The 15,415-nt window shown below is 38.1% G+C and overlaps 2 protein-coding genes across 3 annotated transcripts in view; both read right to left on the reverse strand.

The window, feature by feature from the left end:
- LOC135089304 (cubilin-like) overlaps positions 1-1,980 on the reverse strand; it is a 47,804-nt gene extending 45,824 nt beyond the window's left edge. The window contains exons 1-2 of the mRNA XM_063984807.1: positions 1,664-1,980; positions 473-635 (exon numbers count right to left, since the gene is read on the reverse strand). Of these exons, the coding sequence (XP_063840877.1) occupies positions 473-511 (39 nt within the window). The 5' untranslated portion in view covers positions 512-635; positions 1,664-1,980. The remainder of the gene's footprint in view (positions 1-472; positions 636-1,663) is intronic.
- Positions 1,981-2,252: 272 nt separating this feature from the next.
- LOC135089305 (ubiquitin carboxyl-terminal hydrolase 14-like) lies at positions 2,253-14,996 on the reverse strand. 2 transcript variants are annotated; one of them, XM_063984812.1, is made up of 13 exons: positions 14,844-14,996; positions 11,926-12,150; positions 10,156-10,334; positions 9,053-9,160; positions 8,769-8,886; positions 8,033-8,204; positions 7,462-7,590; positions 6,977-7,145; positions 6,375-6,478; positions 5,531-5,666; positions 4,853-4,961; positions 4,115-4,297; positions 2,253-2,824 (listed from the first exon to the last, which is right to left on the reverse strand). In XM_063984812.1, the coding sequence occupies exons 2-13, from the start codon at positions 11,939-11,941 to the stop codon at positions 2,700-2,702; spliced, it is 1,548 nt and encodes a 515-aa protein (XP_063840882.1). In that variant the 5' UTR covers positions 11,942-12,150; positions 14,844-14,996; the 3' UTR covers positions 2,253-2,699. The 2 variants fall into 2 exon arrangements, with proteins under 2 accessions (XP_063840882.1, XP_063840883.1); XM_063984813.1 differs by lacking the exon at positions 2,253-2,824 and adding an exon at positions 3,407-3,450.
- Between the last annotated feature and the right edge of the window lie 419 nt (positions 14,997-15,415).

The raw sequence follows: 15,415 nt of genomic DNA on the forward strand, positions 1-15,415 counted from the left end.
TATATATATATATATATATATATACCCTCAGCACCTTTAGTTCCGGGCTTCGAGAAGATGCGCTATATTTCCGTAATGCTGTAGCTTCTTCAAGGCCACACAGCTCTCACTTCATACTTGTCCCTCTGCCTCCCACATTCCAGCCGCCCGCGTCCTCCCTCCCTCCCTCAATCCAGTCTAAAGAGACGAGAGAGAGAGAAAAAAAAAGTGTACTCTAGTTGCTAAGGAAAACCGGACTCGGGAGCATCTTCAGGACTTCTGCTGAAGTGTTACATAAACGTGCTGCGCCACCTCCAGGCGAGACAACTTTGCAGATGCGTAAACATTAACATTTTGTAATGTGTGGATGACTCGATTTGAATAAGGAATCACGTGTGTGCGTGTGTGTGTGTGTGTGTGTGTGTGTGTGTAATGGGATCAGACAGCCAGGTGACATGAAGGGGATGAATACAAGCAATCAAGACACACTAACCCGTGGCTGCCCTTCCATGAGGCTGCCGGAGGGAGGCATGTGATCCACTGCAAGCTGCACTGCACACACTGAGCGATAATGACACCACCAGCATCACCACCACCCATTTTTTATTTATTGTTCATTGCAGGGGACTTCACAGTTCTTTCTCTCTTGCGTTTACCTGTTGAGTAAAGCATTGTTTTTGGGTAAGTAAAAAATATATATATATATATATATATATATATATATATATATATATATATATATATATATATATATATATATATATATATATATATATATATATATATATATATATATATATATATATATATATATATATATATATATATATATATATATATATATATATATATATATATATATATATATATATATATATATATATATATATATATATATATATATATAAAACTAATTTGGCCTGATAGAAAATGGTGAAAATCATGTGTTCATAGTATAGGGAAAATTGAAATGCAATTGATCTATGTGAATGAAGGGAGGACACCATTTAGTGACCGGGAATAATAGGTAGGGCCCCAAAAATGATCTTGCAGCCTGACAAATGTGAAGGTACTAATGTCTGTGGCATTGCCTCAGTTCTGCCAGTAAGAGCATTCTGTACTCAGCCCAGCCAAGACCTCCCATGAGTTAAAATTTACCCCATCTTCAGATCAAGCTTCAGTATTTCTGAAATCGTCATGGGAAGCATGACATGATCTCCATAAGAAGGGACAAGCTTAAGCAGTTCACTAGCATAAGGGCAGAGTTACAAAGCTAAGATGGGAGTGGTTGTTGTGCCCAAATCACCATGAAAGATGTCTACAACCTTTTCACCACACATAACTTCTTGAAAGCACTACAGGCTGTGCAGTGTCCTTACATACAAATGCTTAATACACCACTGGCCATACATGCCTTGTGTGTGGCTATGCTTGGCACACCAATACTTTACACATCAATATCCCACTGGTATGAGTTTTAACTAATATTGCATGAAGGATAGAAATATAGGAAATGCACATCTCAGGGGTGGTCTTCTATACATTTTGTACCTTGATTGATCCATAATACTACAATTTTTAATAATGTATTTTCATCAGCTCAAAAAATCATACATCACATAAAATATATAATGGGGAAGAAACAAAAAGTGATTCAGCAAAATGAAACACTCTTGAACCTTACCTTGTGGATTGCATGGCATGGCTGTGCAGTGTGGAGAGTGGTGTTGCATGTGGCATCACTGTTGCTACCAATGTGTTGCATGTACTTCTTGTTCTCTTGTGCAAATTGTCCTTAGAAACACTTGACAATGTGCCTAAATTAAACAATTCGGCATGGCTTGTCACTTATCAGGCCAGGACATTTCATAATTCTCACCCCACGGCCCAGCCACTCCAGGGCAACCATGTGTCACCAAAAGGCAAACATGTGCGGTGGGCAGAGGAAAGGGTGAACTACTCCTGGTCCACTTCCTCTCTTGTTTCATTTAGGAAATAAATTTCCAGAATAAATATTTAATGCTGCATATACAAGACAGTGGCACCATACACAGGTATATAAGATACTATGTATATAAGGACATCACACACAGGCATATAAGGCAGTGGCACCACACACAGGTATATAAGGTGCCACACATATCCAAGGCAGTGACACCACACAGGCAATGTGCCACACACCTCTACACAAGGCTGGGCACAACACAAGTTAAAGCACAACTGTGAGAGATGTAAGAAACCATCTCCTTCAAATCTAAAGAAAACAATTGAGATCCAGGCAATAGTAAATTTTATTAGAACCAGTTTATTGACTTCGGCAATGTACAAACAATGACAATAAGGCAGTAAAACCGTCTTTCTTTCCCTCTCTCTCTCTCTCTCTCTCTCACACAAACATTCACACACATATACAAACATCACAACAAGCCGCATGCCAACTTTCTAGATAGACTCAATACTTCTGAGCAAGCAGAGTGAGGGAGACATGCTTACGTCATGACAATCCTGCTATTACCTTCTCAAGATTGACCGACTGTAAACAAACTCAGACAAGAGGACTGTCCTGAAGCAATGCCACCCTCTGCCCACTTGCTTATGTAACAGTTCTCTGATATGATGTTTGGAAAAGTTATTTATGCCTTTCTCATTTCATTCCTCTTCTCTATCAGCATTTTTTTCTGCAGAGAAGAGGCAAGTTAAGTCAAGAGGAATGATCAATGTTACTCTGTCTCCATTTTTGTTTCTTCCTTCGCCTTTTCCTCTCCAGCACTTTTCTTCTCATCCTCCTCCACCACTTCCAATATCCTTGGTCCATACAGAAGGATGTAAGCACAATGCCAGTCTCCTATGAAAGCATGGAGAGAAAATTGTAGTTAGTTTCCTCTCATTACATGTGTCTGGGTGATCTACTCTTACAGGATTAAGTAAAGTTTGTTCCATGTTCTCAAACTGTCTTATATTTTTGACTGAGAATATTTTTGGCACACATGACTTCTTGCTGTACTGTATTCCACTGATCTATTACTGTGTGTGTGTGTGTGTGTGTGTGTTAGGTATCATATATGCGAAAGAAATAAAGTGTGGAGCTGAAAAGAATTAGAAATTTAATAAATAGGAAAAATTTATAATCCTACCTAACCCTTCACTATTTCTTTCTGAATCTAAATACATTTCCCCCTCCTCCATAAATGAAGAAGTAACACCATCTACTTTATCACACTCCAGAACCACTGCAGGCATCTCCCTGTATTACAATATCAAATCTAAGCGCCTAAGTAACAAAAGAATATGCCACTATATCAATAAGAGAAAGATGGGCAGATGTTCTACAGGGACACTATGATGAATTACCTTATTGTGCCTCCACTCCTTGGTCATGTCATGTGTTCATCTGTGGTGAAAACTGCTGACTCCCTCTACTCCAAATGTTCCATCCTTGTGTTCATGTTTTCATTTTCAACACCCTCTTTCCTTTCATAGGCAGAACAAAAATTACTCTGCAGTCCCTAAAGCATTCCTGCAGCTTCAAACACTCAAAACAGTTACCACAGACACTGAAAAATTGTCTGGGTTGGTGCTGACATAATTGTAAAGATATCAGATGTATCCAATAAATGAAATACCCAACCGATAAACTGTTATGACATAAATCCAGGGCTTGCTGTGGTCAAAATCAATGCAATATGTTTCCCAGCCGTCACTTGCTGCCCTGCAGAATCCTGTCACGGCCATCCCAGTAAGCATAAATGACAACTAAAAAGTGTTGTATCGTGTCTTGGATATCCTAACACTAAGGTGTGTGTCAGCCCAGTATATAGATAAAATAGATCAGTATGTTCATGTGTACTTTTACCAAGTCACACAAAAGTGAATAAAGTATGTATTTACATTTCACTGTATTTATATCTGTTCAACATGTGATAAAAGTGATAATTAAAAGGAAAAGATGAACAAGAATATACAAACAAAATATATAAATGAATAGAAAATAAGTAAGAATAAAAAAAAAAATAAGGGAATTTAGGCTGAGGGTAATGGCAATAATACAGGAAGAAGTACAGGTTACATAGAAGTGATTAGGATAACAGAAAAAACACATCCTTATCACCTCAAGGCAAGACACCACAGCACTCACCTCCCCCTGAGAGTTTGAGGATGTCCTCCTCCAACACAGGGGTGACATCATCGTCGTCACACTTGAGCCACTCATTTCCGCGCCACCTCACCCATCCCACGTAGTGACCAGAAGAGGAGGACCGCCCCTGGTGGGTCAGCACTGCCTGCAGCTGGTAGAAGCCACTGTTGTTGCTTCCATAGTCTGTGGGTGAATGGCAGCAGGAAAATTTTCTCATTAGCAAATTACAATTAACATGTTACTTTTTTTCCCATTATAAAAAACAGAATTTCAAGATTTTGAAGTACAAAAGGTATGATGTAATGAAAACTTCAGGCATTGTGAAATACAGCATAATCATAACCAACACTGGTAAAAGATGAAGACTTCAAGAGTACAAGTAATGTGATAACTACAGATGCTGTTTTTTCTCCTTAACTACATTGCCACTCATCAGAAATATACACTGAACTGAGGAAACATTGTAGGAAACTCAGGCTGAAACATAATTACTATATGTTCTACTTCAACCTGAATTTGCTTATTACCTTTCCCAATCACTAGCCTCATCTTTGTTCAACACAATGCTATTCTTATCATTCTTATTTAGTAAAGATGCTTGCCCCTCATTCCCAGCCTACAAGCATCTTCTCTCCCATTCACTGATCTTATATTTTTCCAACATAATACTATTCTTATAATCATCATTCAGTGAGGAGGATGCTTGCCTTTAGCGCCTAACCTAGCAGCACTACTTACCATCCTCAAACCAGAATGGGAGAGATTTTGTTTTGGGCTTTTCTTCCTTACTGATTGGCTTGCCTCTCCTTAAGGCTCTCTCCTCCTCAATTTGTCTCTCCTCCATGTCCTGTACCAAGAAGAATATACAGGTTAATTCCATGCTTGACACACATGACACCATTACTCATCATCACCAGCCTCTATGATTCCACTGTAGAGTGAAGACAACCTTCCAATCATCCATTCCACTCAATTGGGTCAGCTGCATGTGTATTCCAGGGTGCCTCAACAAACCACAGCATTACTCTTAAGCCTCTAACATTCACTGTCTTGTAAAGCTCCAGCCTAAAATAATATCACAGTCTATCATTTCATTTAATATTCTTCCTTTCCCTGATGAGGTTGGATGGCTAATGAATTTTGTCAGATTTATGCAGCTTTCATTCACTCATTACACATTATAAAATTTATCTCTTCCTTTGAGTCACCCTATGTATGTTGTAACCCAAGAAACACCAAGAAGAGATGAAACCCACAAGAAAAAGGCAGAATATGAGACAAAAATGAAGGATGAAATAAAGGAAGTAAGAAAGCAGAAGGAACAAATGAGGGAAGAAAACACAAAAGCAGGTACCAAGATCACACTCAGAAATCCATGACAACATTTCAGGCCAGCACTGTACACTCCTCACTTGCCTTGTACTTTCCCCTGATGGGCGACAGCTTCTTCTGCAGTTCTGGCGTGCACAAGTCAAACACGTCCAGCACCATGGGGAACTTGACGTCCTTCAGGATCTTGGCATTCACAGCTTCCTTCTCCTTGTAAAAAAACCTGAAACAAAGAACATGTTAATCCTTTCACTGCTTTGCTCATCTTTTGTTAATACTGAGATCACTGTAATAAGTTTGTTAACACTGAGATCACTATAATAAGTTATTTGGATGGACATAAAGAAAATAAAAGGAACATGAGATCAATTTAATCTTCGCTAAGCTACAGAACTACATTTTAAGAGACTGTAATACATATAATAAGTACAGTAAGTACAGTACAGTAAGTAATACAGGATTATGGAAAAGATCGACTAGAACTGAAAGATTTAAAGATATTCATAAATATTTTAATTTCTTTCCTGTACATGTGCTGAAAAGCAAAGCAATTTCTACTAATTGATACATAAAGTGAAACAAAAGACCCCAATAAATGTATCTTTACAAATACATCTATGCATGCTGGTGTCCCACTCCCAAATATAACATTCAAAGTACCATTAAAAACAGGTTAAGTCCTCTTTCATTACATCTGCAACCATGCACATTTTATCCTTTATTTCTCAATGATTCTTCCATGACAAACTAATCTGTCCTACCATATCATATAATCCAAGTTTGGTTCTTCTCTGACACACTCCTAAAATCTAAGACCAACACTGATTCTTTAAAATTCATTAACATAATAATTAGTGTCATTTATTCTCTTTATTACACTGAAGAAAAGAAAGTCACTGAAAAAAATTACTATTACTAGTAGAACCCTTACCTGACCATCTCTACAGCTAAGTATGCGGGTAACCTAGAAATTTTGGACTTTTTTGTGTACACAGCATCTCTATCCAGCAAGGCAGACCTCTTGGTGATTTGTTCCTGTGGAGAGAGAGAGTTAACATCTGTAGCATTTGTTCTTGTCTTCATTACATGTACTGTAGAACCCTATGAATAGAGAACATGCAGAGGCCAGCACTCATCTCTCCCTCCTTCACTGCTATCAATTACACTGAACTGAACTACTGAAAAAAACTCAACTTACTAACATTCAACAAACACATTTTGAAATCTGCATGTCAAACATCTTGATTTACATATGGAGAATTCACATTTATCAATAGACATGCCAAAAAATCATTCTTCAAAACAAAAATAAAAAGGATTTGTAAAAATAAAAATCCAAGGTTGATTCCAACTTAAAAATGTTCAATCAGTAGCATTTTTCTTATATGTATATGGTAACTCACTCTCAAATCACAACTCATCTGTATCTCCTTGTGCTATTACAGTATCCATTAAAGGTGAATAAAGGCCTTACTTTAGTGACAGACATCCTCCTCCACCACCAACACCACCACCACCACCACCACCACACACCTGCATCTTGGCCACCAGTCCTGTGTGCAGGTACTTGACATCTTGGCTGATGTGACAGAGCAGCTGCTGGAACTTGTCCGTTGTGTGTGTCACCTCCTCCTCCTCACTCTCCACACACTTCCACTCACACGAGTACTCCCCAGAGAAGTACTGGTCAATGAGTGATGACCTGGTGTGGTTTGAGGAGAATGATTGATGAAAGGCACCACCACATAGGGTTATATGGTGCTACAGCAATGTCTCATCAAAAATATTTGTCAACATGCCATAATAAGATATTTTAAAAGATTAAATAAGCTATAATATCAGAGAGAGAGAGAGAGAGAGAGAGAATGTCATAGTTGAGTTTTGCCATATCAACATCTCATATCACTTGTTTGTAAAATTTAGTCATGCTTTGATAAATTATATACCTAATAAATTTCTCTTGGATATGAAATGTCTATAAGAGTGGATCTCCTCCTTCAGTGCTGCTGGATACTCACGCAAAGCTTTTTGAAGTTTTGGAAGCATCCTTAGCTGGCACCTCCTGCATAAGCAAGCGCATCAGCTCCGTCCAGCACTCTGAGGCGTCCTGCTGCATGTACATCCCCTGCTCCCCCTGCTCTGCAAACCTGACCACACACACAACCTTTGCACTCCCTTCCAACAGCCATCCTTCAACCCTACATTCACTCTTCACAATAAATACAACTTTTTTACTCAGCATAATATAATTCATAAATATTCTCTCTTCCATTTGTATCCCCTGTTATTTCAATGTTGGTAGCAGCAGACAAACTCTAAAAAGTTTTCATGTTGCATCTAGAAAACATAACCTGTATAGGTGCATTTTAATTGTAAATATTTTGATTTATAAAAATCCAGATTAAATAGTTTTGTCATTTTTCCTGATTCATAAATGCTGAATTCATACTGCTAAACAGAGTCCTCATGGAATTATCCCATAACACAGAGAAAATGTATAACATTAAAATTATAAGAATCTACACATTATCTCTATTTACAAATACTTTTTAAAAAGTAATTTCAAAATCACGTTTCACTTGTACTCACCTAGGAAAGGTTGAGCGGAACAAGTTGACCAGCACAACAGGGACAGCCGTCTTGCCAGAGTCCATGGTGCGGTAACAGTCCTGGATGGCCAGCGTCAGCAGGGAGCCGGAGTCCACCTCCAGCGTCAGCATGGAGGAGGGTGTGCCTGATGACTCACCCTCAGTGCCAGGTCCTGCAGGCATGGAGGAAGATTATGACTAAGCAACATATGTACAGCTGTGGACAGATATCAAGCAACCTTCTACACTTATGTCCACTGTGTTTTGTATTGCCTCTCTCAATCTTCTTAGGTCATTGAATCTGCAGACAATCTGATGTTTACTTAGTAGATTCTAAGCAGGTCAGAGGACTTTAAATTGAGGAAAAACACTAAATACAGTGTAAGTGAGCAGCGTGTTACTTGACTATTTGATCATGACTGTACATACACAGTCACCAGCCAGTACTCCATCACTATCTCTATGAAATCTAATATCAACAAGAATAAATACTTCCTTAAGTTAATCTTGAAATTTTATTGTTTTGTTTCATCTTTTCCACTAATAATATAATAAGATGACAAGATAATACTGATACTGATGCATCACCAGCATTCCCATCATTTCCTACACATCCATACACCACCACCACATACACTGATACTGATACATTGCCACCATCCTAAACACTTCACCTCCACACACACCCACACAAACACAAACACCAACACCAACACCACCACCACCACCACACTCACGCTTGGGTTTGAAGTCAATGACAGCAGAGTGCAGTTCCGGAACCGTCTTGAGACACTGGATCACAGCATTCAGGTAGCAAGTATTCCCAAGATTCTTGATACCCACTGGCAGCTCCAACTGAAACAGGGATTAAAAACATGATACACTGGAAAATAAATAAATGAATGCTGAAAAATTACAGATGTTAGTAAGATATTCTGGCACCACATGGTAATAAGATGTTGGGATAAGAGAACAATGAGAGGAGAACATCAAGAGGTAAGGGCAGATCAAGGTAACTTACAGCAGTGTTTCTCTCTGCCTCCGTCATGTCCTCTATAAAACTAGGCTTCTCTGTGGGTTCTACAGGGACATCCTCCTCCTTGCTGCCCATCATGAGGACCATCACACCCTAGAGAGAGAGAGAGAGAGAGAGAGAGAGAGAGAGAGAGAGAGAGAGAGAGAGAGAGAGAGAGAGAGAGAGAGAGAGAGAGAGAGAGAGAGAGAGAGAGAGAGAGAGAGAGAGAGAGAGAGAGAGAGAGAGAGAGAGAGAGAGAGAGAGAGAGAGAGAGAGAGAGTTATTAATGAAGATATGTATGTACTTGTGCTCTGCGAAAAAATATGTAATCACACACAGATACAGAGACAAATCTACATGTAAATCTGACATTCATCCTTTGTGTTACACTAATGCAATGAAAAGCCAATTCATATATGGACAAATCAAGAACTATTCATTAATTTGTACCTTGTTTTCATCTCATCTGAATTCATTTAAATTACACACACACACACACACACACACACACACACATAAAAAGAAATATAACATGAGAAGAGCAGATAAGGATATGCAAAAATAATTAAATCAATCAATCAATCAATCAATAAATAAATAAATAAAATAAATCTAAACAGAGCAATGGATCTGAGAAATGTGTCACCAGAAAATGCAAACAACACACCTGTATACATACATGATATATAAAGGAAAAAAAGAAAAGACATTGGTAATAAAAGACAGGGGAATATAAGTTTGATCCAATCTTGTGAAAATAAAAAGTAAATTAATTATAAATTACACACACACACACACACACACACACACACATAAAAAGAAATATAACATGAGAAGAGCAGATAAGGATATGCAAAAATAATTAAATCAATCAATCAATCAATCAATAAATAAATAAAATAAATCTAAACAGAGCAATGGATCTGAGAAATGTGTCACCAGAAAATGTGACGGGTGCAAACAACACACCTGTATACATACATGATATATAAAGGAAAAAAAGAAAAGACATTGGTAATAAAAGACAGGGGAATATAAGTTTGATCCAATCTTGTGAAAATAAAAAGTAAGAAACAACAACATAAAATACACAAACATATAAAACTTACATCCTTAATTTTCATGCCGTCCCAAGTGTTGTCCTTCAGCGTGGCACCCTTGAGCATGATCTTCTGGCGGTGTGGCTGAACACCGGTCAGGGCAAAGAGCTGAGCCTTGAACACCATGGGAGGCTCCCCAGTGTTCAGCTCTATGTCAGGGTACATCTCCTTTCCCCACTTCACCTTAACTGTTCATGAGAGAAAGGGAAGTGAGGTTAAGTGGCCACGTCACACAAGGTCTGTTATGGTTATGCTATATCAAGTAAATAATCTGAGTTACAGGGAAGAGAACAAAGAGAAGAGAGAGAAAATTATGAAAGGTATGAAAGGTGGTAGCATCAATGATCATGGTGAAATAAGTGATAAAGACACCAACAGTTAACCAAGGAGACTGTGAATTAATGATGAAATATAGGAAATAAAGGAAAATAGTTTACTCCTACTGCCAGCTGCAGAAATATAAAAAGAAATCAAGTATTTATACTTTATCACATTCCACACACAGGTACCACTATGAACTGAATGTAATTTGCATACACACAACTGTTAATATAAAGAATATCTGAAAATAAAACAATATTATTAAAAACTAAAAGAAACATTACTATCAAAATATACAACACTATAAAAATTAAAACATGCAATATTATTAGAGACAACAATATACGAACAAAATCTGAAATCAAGCAATATCATTTGAAATTTGAGGCAAAATAAATCAATAACATCAAAAATACAAAAAGCAGTATTACTTGAAACTTGAAGCCAAACACATCAATAAAAAAATAAAACATGCAATACCATACAAAACTTGAAGCCAAACACATCAATAGTAATAAAAAGAAAAAAAACATAAATAAACAGAACAAGAAATACGTATAGAAATTTGACACAAAACACAACAGCAGATAAGCACATCACATCCTGTTGGTACTATAACCCTGAAAAAAAAAAAAATGTAAACAACACCCAGCTGGTCAAAATAGAAATAGATAAGGGTTTAGCTACAATATTCCCTTCACCACTTGACAGTTATTCATTCTGTCACTTCTGCACACCTTCATCACCACCTGGTCACAGCATGCTTACCTTTCTGGAGAGTTCTATGTCTGAAGTGCATCACACTAAATTCTACTTCATGGCTTAGGAGAGGAAAGTTCAGTTAATTAAATAAGTTAGTGGTTATCAATGGTTCACATGGATTCTTCAAAGGTCTGGTGGTCTGCCATTTATGATTAAACTAATTTCCTTGATGGTCTGCCATTTATGATTAAACTAATTTCCAAGTGAGTAACATTCACCTCTTCTGTTGTAACAAGGTTCACTAAAATTTGGGGCTTTCTTCTATCAAAACACGAACATTTTTGCTCTAAATAAAATCTACCTGTCCTTAATTATACTGGTAAATTTTGATATTCACACAACGTACCAGAAGATATTATACAGGGCACGGGAGTAGCAGCACCTGCAGGCACAGTGCTGACGAAGGGGGAATGCAAAGAGTACAATAACGTAATAATAACATCTCGTCATGCTATACAACTTTCAAAATAATCCACACCCCTTGAATGAAGACTAAACTTTAGCATGCACACCATATACTAACAAATTAATTATGCATGAAACAATAAGAACACCAGCGAGAAGAGAACCAAAATAACGAAACACACGTACAGAGCCCATAACGTAACAATATTCCTCCCTGCACGAAATATTTTCTAAGCAATCATTCAAAACACTCCCAGCTGACAGGCCGCCAGACTCAGAGATACATCTTACCTTGATACGCCGCCATTATCGCTTGTTAGGGGCTGCCGTCTGCACTGAGGGGTGGTAGTGCAGATCCCGAGCCAGGCAGAGTGAGTCCTAGTCGAGTTAATAAAGAAGTGTCGGAGTAAATGACGAAAATGATGCAGCACCTCGGCGTCCAGACTCCCTCTTCTTCTTCTTGTGACACCTTCGACTTGCCTGCCTGCCCCTCATTTTGCTCGTCACTATTCATACCTGTCAGTCATCAAAATTTGTTATAAAAAGTTGTATATTGATTAAAAAGGTTAAAATTTGTTTTTTAATCAATCGCACATTGATTTCCTGGCGTATTATATCAAATTTTCATGTCAGATCGGTGTTTTTCACCCAACAGTCACTACACAATCTGGTCAATTATCAAAATATTTAATACGAGGATGTATATTAATTTGAATTATTAATAGTTTTTTTTTATTTGTTTATTTCCAATGGTTTCTACTTCATCAAATAAAAAAAATATCTTCACTTGGCGTTCTTTAACCCTCTTATATAGTAATCACAAACGAAAAAAAGACAAATATTACTTAAAAGTATATGTCAGCAACTGAATATTGGAATTAATGTCATCTGTAAAATATAAACAAGGCTAAAAATTTTCTGGAGCCGAAACAAGCATTACTGGGTATTACCGTTGCAAAGACAGCCAAGAATAAAAAGCCCTTCCTTCACAGCATGGCAGAAATACAGTATAAATTTTAGAAGTCTTCATTTATTCGCGAGCACCTTGGCATTTTCCAACACAGAGGCCTGACAGAGAGGGAGGTTTGCCACGCATTGAGGGACATATGAGTTAATGCCTATCTGGCGTTATCTCTATTTACTCTCTCCCTACTCGTCCCCACACCTCTGATCACCAGTACCGCCCTGCTCCTTCCCCTACACCTTAATACCCCGCCTCCAGACTCCCACGCCCCCCACACTTGCATCTAGTACTTTAATATATCACAACGCTCGCTATAACACCCCAGACACGCTTCTAACATCGCAGCTCCTCCTAAAAACCCTCCAGAATTTTTCATCTTCCTCAAGTAACTCTACTTATACACTGACATCCCCAGTAACTGTCTCCAACATGTCTACAATATTTACAAAACACCCACCAAAAAAAACTATCACACTAGAATACCTTCAAACACTCCATAACATCCCTAAAACACCTCCGAACATACCGAACACTAACCAAACTACTTCCAAACACCTTAAAACATTCATAAATACACTAAAATTTCCCGAAAACATCCCTAAAATATTCCAAAACACATCAGAACGCACTTAAAACACCAAAAACTATATTTATAACATCCCAAAAACATCACAAACTAACTCTAAAGTCTAAACAGACTTAAACACCTCAAAACACATCCAAACCCATCCAAAACACACAAAAATACCCCAAACACACCTATAGCTACTCGCAACATCTCATTTTCATGATTTTCCTCCTCCTCTATTTTCCCTTTTTTCTTCCTTCTCCTACTCCTATCTACATGCTGGTCTAGAAACACCTGAGAAACACTGGAAATATTACGCTCACTACTAATGAAGGGAGACCGGAGAGGGTCTTCATCCTTGATGACGTCACTAGGCGATGAAGTCACGTTTACTTACGTTCCGTAACGGATTTCATTTTGAAAATGACCCCTAAAAAAAATAGAGCTAGACTCGAATGTCTTATATATTTTGACTTGCCATTTAATTTAACTAATATCCACAATATCATAACATCTCCAGCCAGAGTAGTATTAAAGAAATATAAATATGAAACAAAAAAAAAGTGTTGGAACATTTGACACCATTAAAATCACTGAAAAGTCCGTCCAATTTGACTTTACAGGAGTAAAAAACACTTCAAAAATATAAGCTATCTTTTCAAACAGCCAGAAATTACCTAGAACCAGAAGTAAATACATAAAACATAAAAGTGTAAAAAAAGTGTTGGAACCTTAATTCGATTAAAAACTATTGGAAATTCCACCCATTTTGAGTTAACAAGAACATAACACTTTAAAAAATATGAACTTTTTTTTTTTCAAACAGTGTAAATTTAGTTACAAACCGAAACAGAGAAATAAATATACACAAAATTGCATAATCTCAGCTCTTAACAGGACTATAAATAATTTTCAAGTCCATATATTTAACTCAATAGGAATGAAGAAACACTTTAAAAATCATAAACGATTTTTAGAAGCAATAAGGACTCAATTACAGCCTGAAATAAAAAAAAGTGCCTATATGAATAATGTAAATATCTACTGAAAAACCTGGTGTTATTTACATGTAAAACAACAGTAAATTCAACATATTTACTTAACAGAAGCAAGAAAAACACTTCAGCAGCAACTAAGTATTTTTAGAAATCATAAAAGCTTCCTATAGAAGCCCAATAAAATTATTAAGAAAATACAAGAAATATTGGAACCGGCAGGTAGAAATCCATCATGGCGGCCAATGGTGGCGCCCTCTGTCGAGAAGGCAGCTGCCATATTGCCTTTATTATTCTTTCATCACACCAAAACCAGGCAATGTTGGATATATCTGACTAGCGGATTTGAAAGCTAGATATGTGGCTCCATTTTGTGACATATTTTGGCTTACAATAAGTGAGAGATGAAGTAGATACTGGCCTGCCTCTACCTTAGATGACACTTGAGTACATACTGGCGACCATTCTATATCTGGCTAAATTTCCAGCTGTTTCCAGAGTCAGAAGTGAAGAAAACCTAAAGATAAATAAAAAAAACCTCAAAAAATATCCAAAAGAACGAATAAACCACTGAAAGACACTACAATCCGCGGGAGATGGAGAGTGTTATGACGAAGGCGGTATACCTGCTAATATCGCTAATATTAAGGCGATAAGGTGAGGCTGGCACCGATGTACTTACATGTAGTAGTCGTGCTGCTTGGTGGTGTTTGGTGCAGGTAGAAGCTGCCGGGAATGTCAAAACAGTGGTCACTAGAGAGTGTGGCAAGACTGATCAGTGGTGACCAAAACAATCCAGCCCCACACCCTCCCCAGCGCCGCCACCACCACCGCCACTTGCCTTCACCGTGTCTCAGCCCGCGCTGCGCGCGCACACACACACACACACACACACACACACACACGGAACGGCGGCGAAAGTTGACATGTTTTCAAGTGATAAGTTAAATAATATAGATATCTTCGCTTCCTCACTCCCATTGCCTACGTGATAGAACTCCAGCTGGCTTCGATCCCCACCCCCACCTACCACTCCAAAATATAACTCCTGGCCTCCCTTCCTTCCTCCCCGCTAATTTCAACTCATTGGTACCTCACCCCGGTAAATAACTAATCACCACTTCACTCATGACGCCTTAGGTACCAGATGGGACGACTTCACCACCACGGCATCGCTATATGAGGCCGCGTCCCTCCTAGCCCTCAATGTCGGCCTCCACAAGATGGCCGCCAAGGTGTGGCAAAGGTGTCGTC

The sequence above is a fragment of the Scylla paramamosain genome, chromosome 32 (assembly GCF_035594125.1).
Source record: "Scylla paramamosain isolate STU-SP2022 chromosome 32, ASM3559412v1, whole genome shotgun sequence".
In the NCBI taxonomy this organism is placed as follows: Eukaryota; Metazoa; Arthropoda; class Malacostraca; order Decapoda; family Portunidae; genus Scylla; species Scylla paramamosain.

Excerpts from the sequence above, each read along its gene's own strand:
- LOC135089305 (XM_063984812.1), bottom strand. Across the intron at positions 8,887-9,052 it reads AGGCAGAGAGAAACACTGCT|TTGGAGCTGCCAGTGGGTAT; the intron begins GTAAGTTACCTT and ends TCCCTGTTTCAG. Across the intron at positions 8,205-8,768 it reads CATTGACTTCAAACCCAAGC|GACCTGGCACTGAGGGTGAG; the intron begins GTGAGTGTGGTG and ends CCATGCCTGCAG.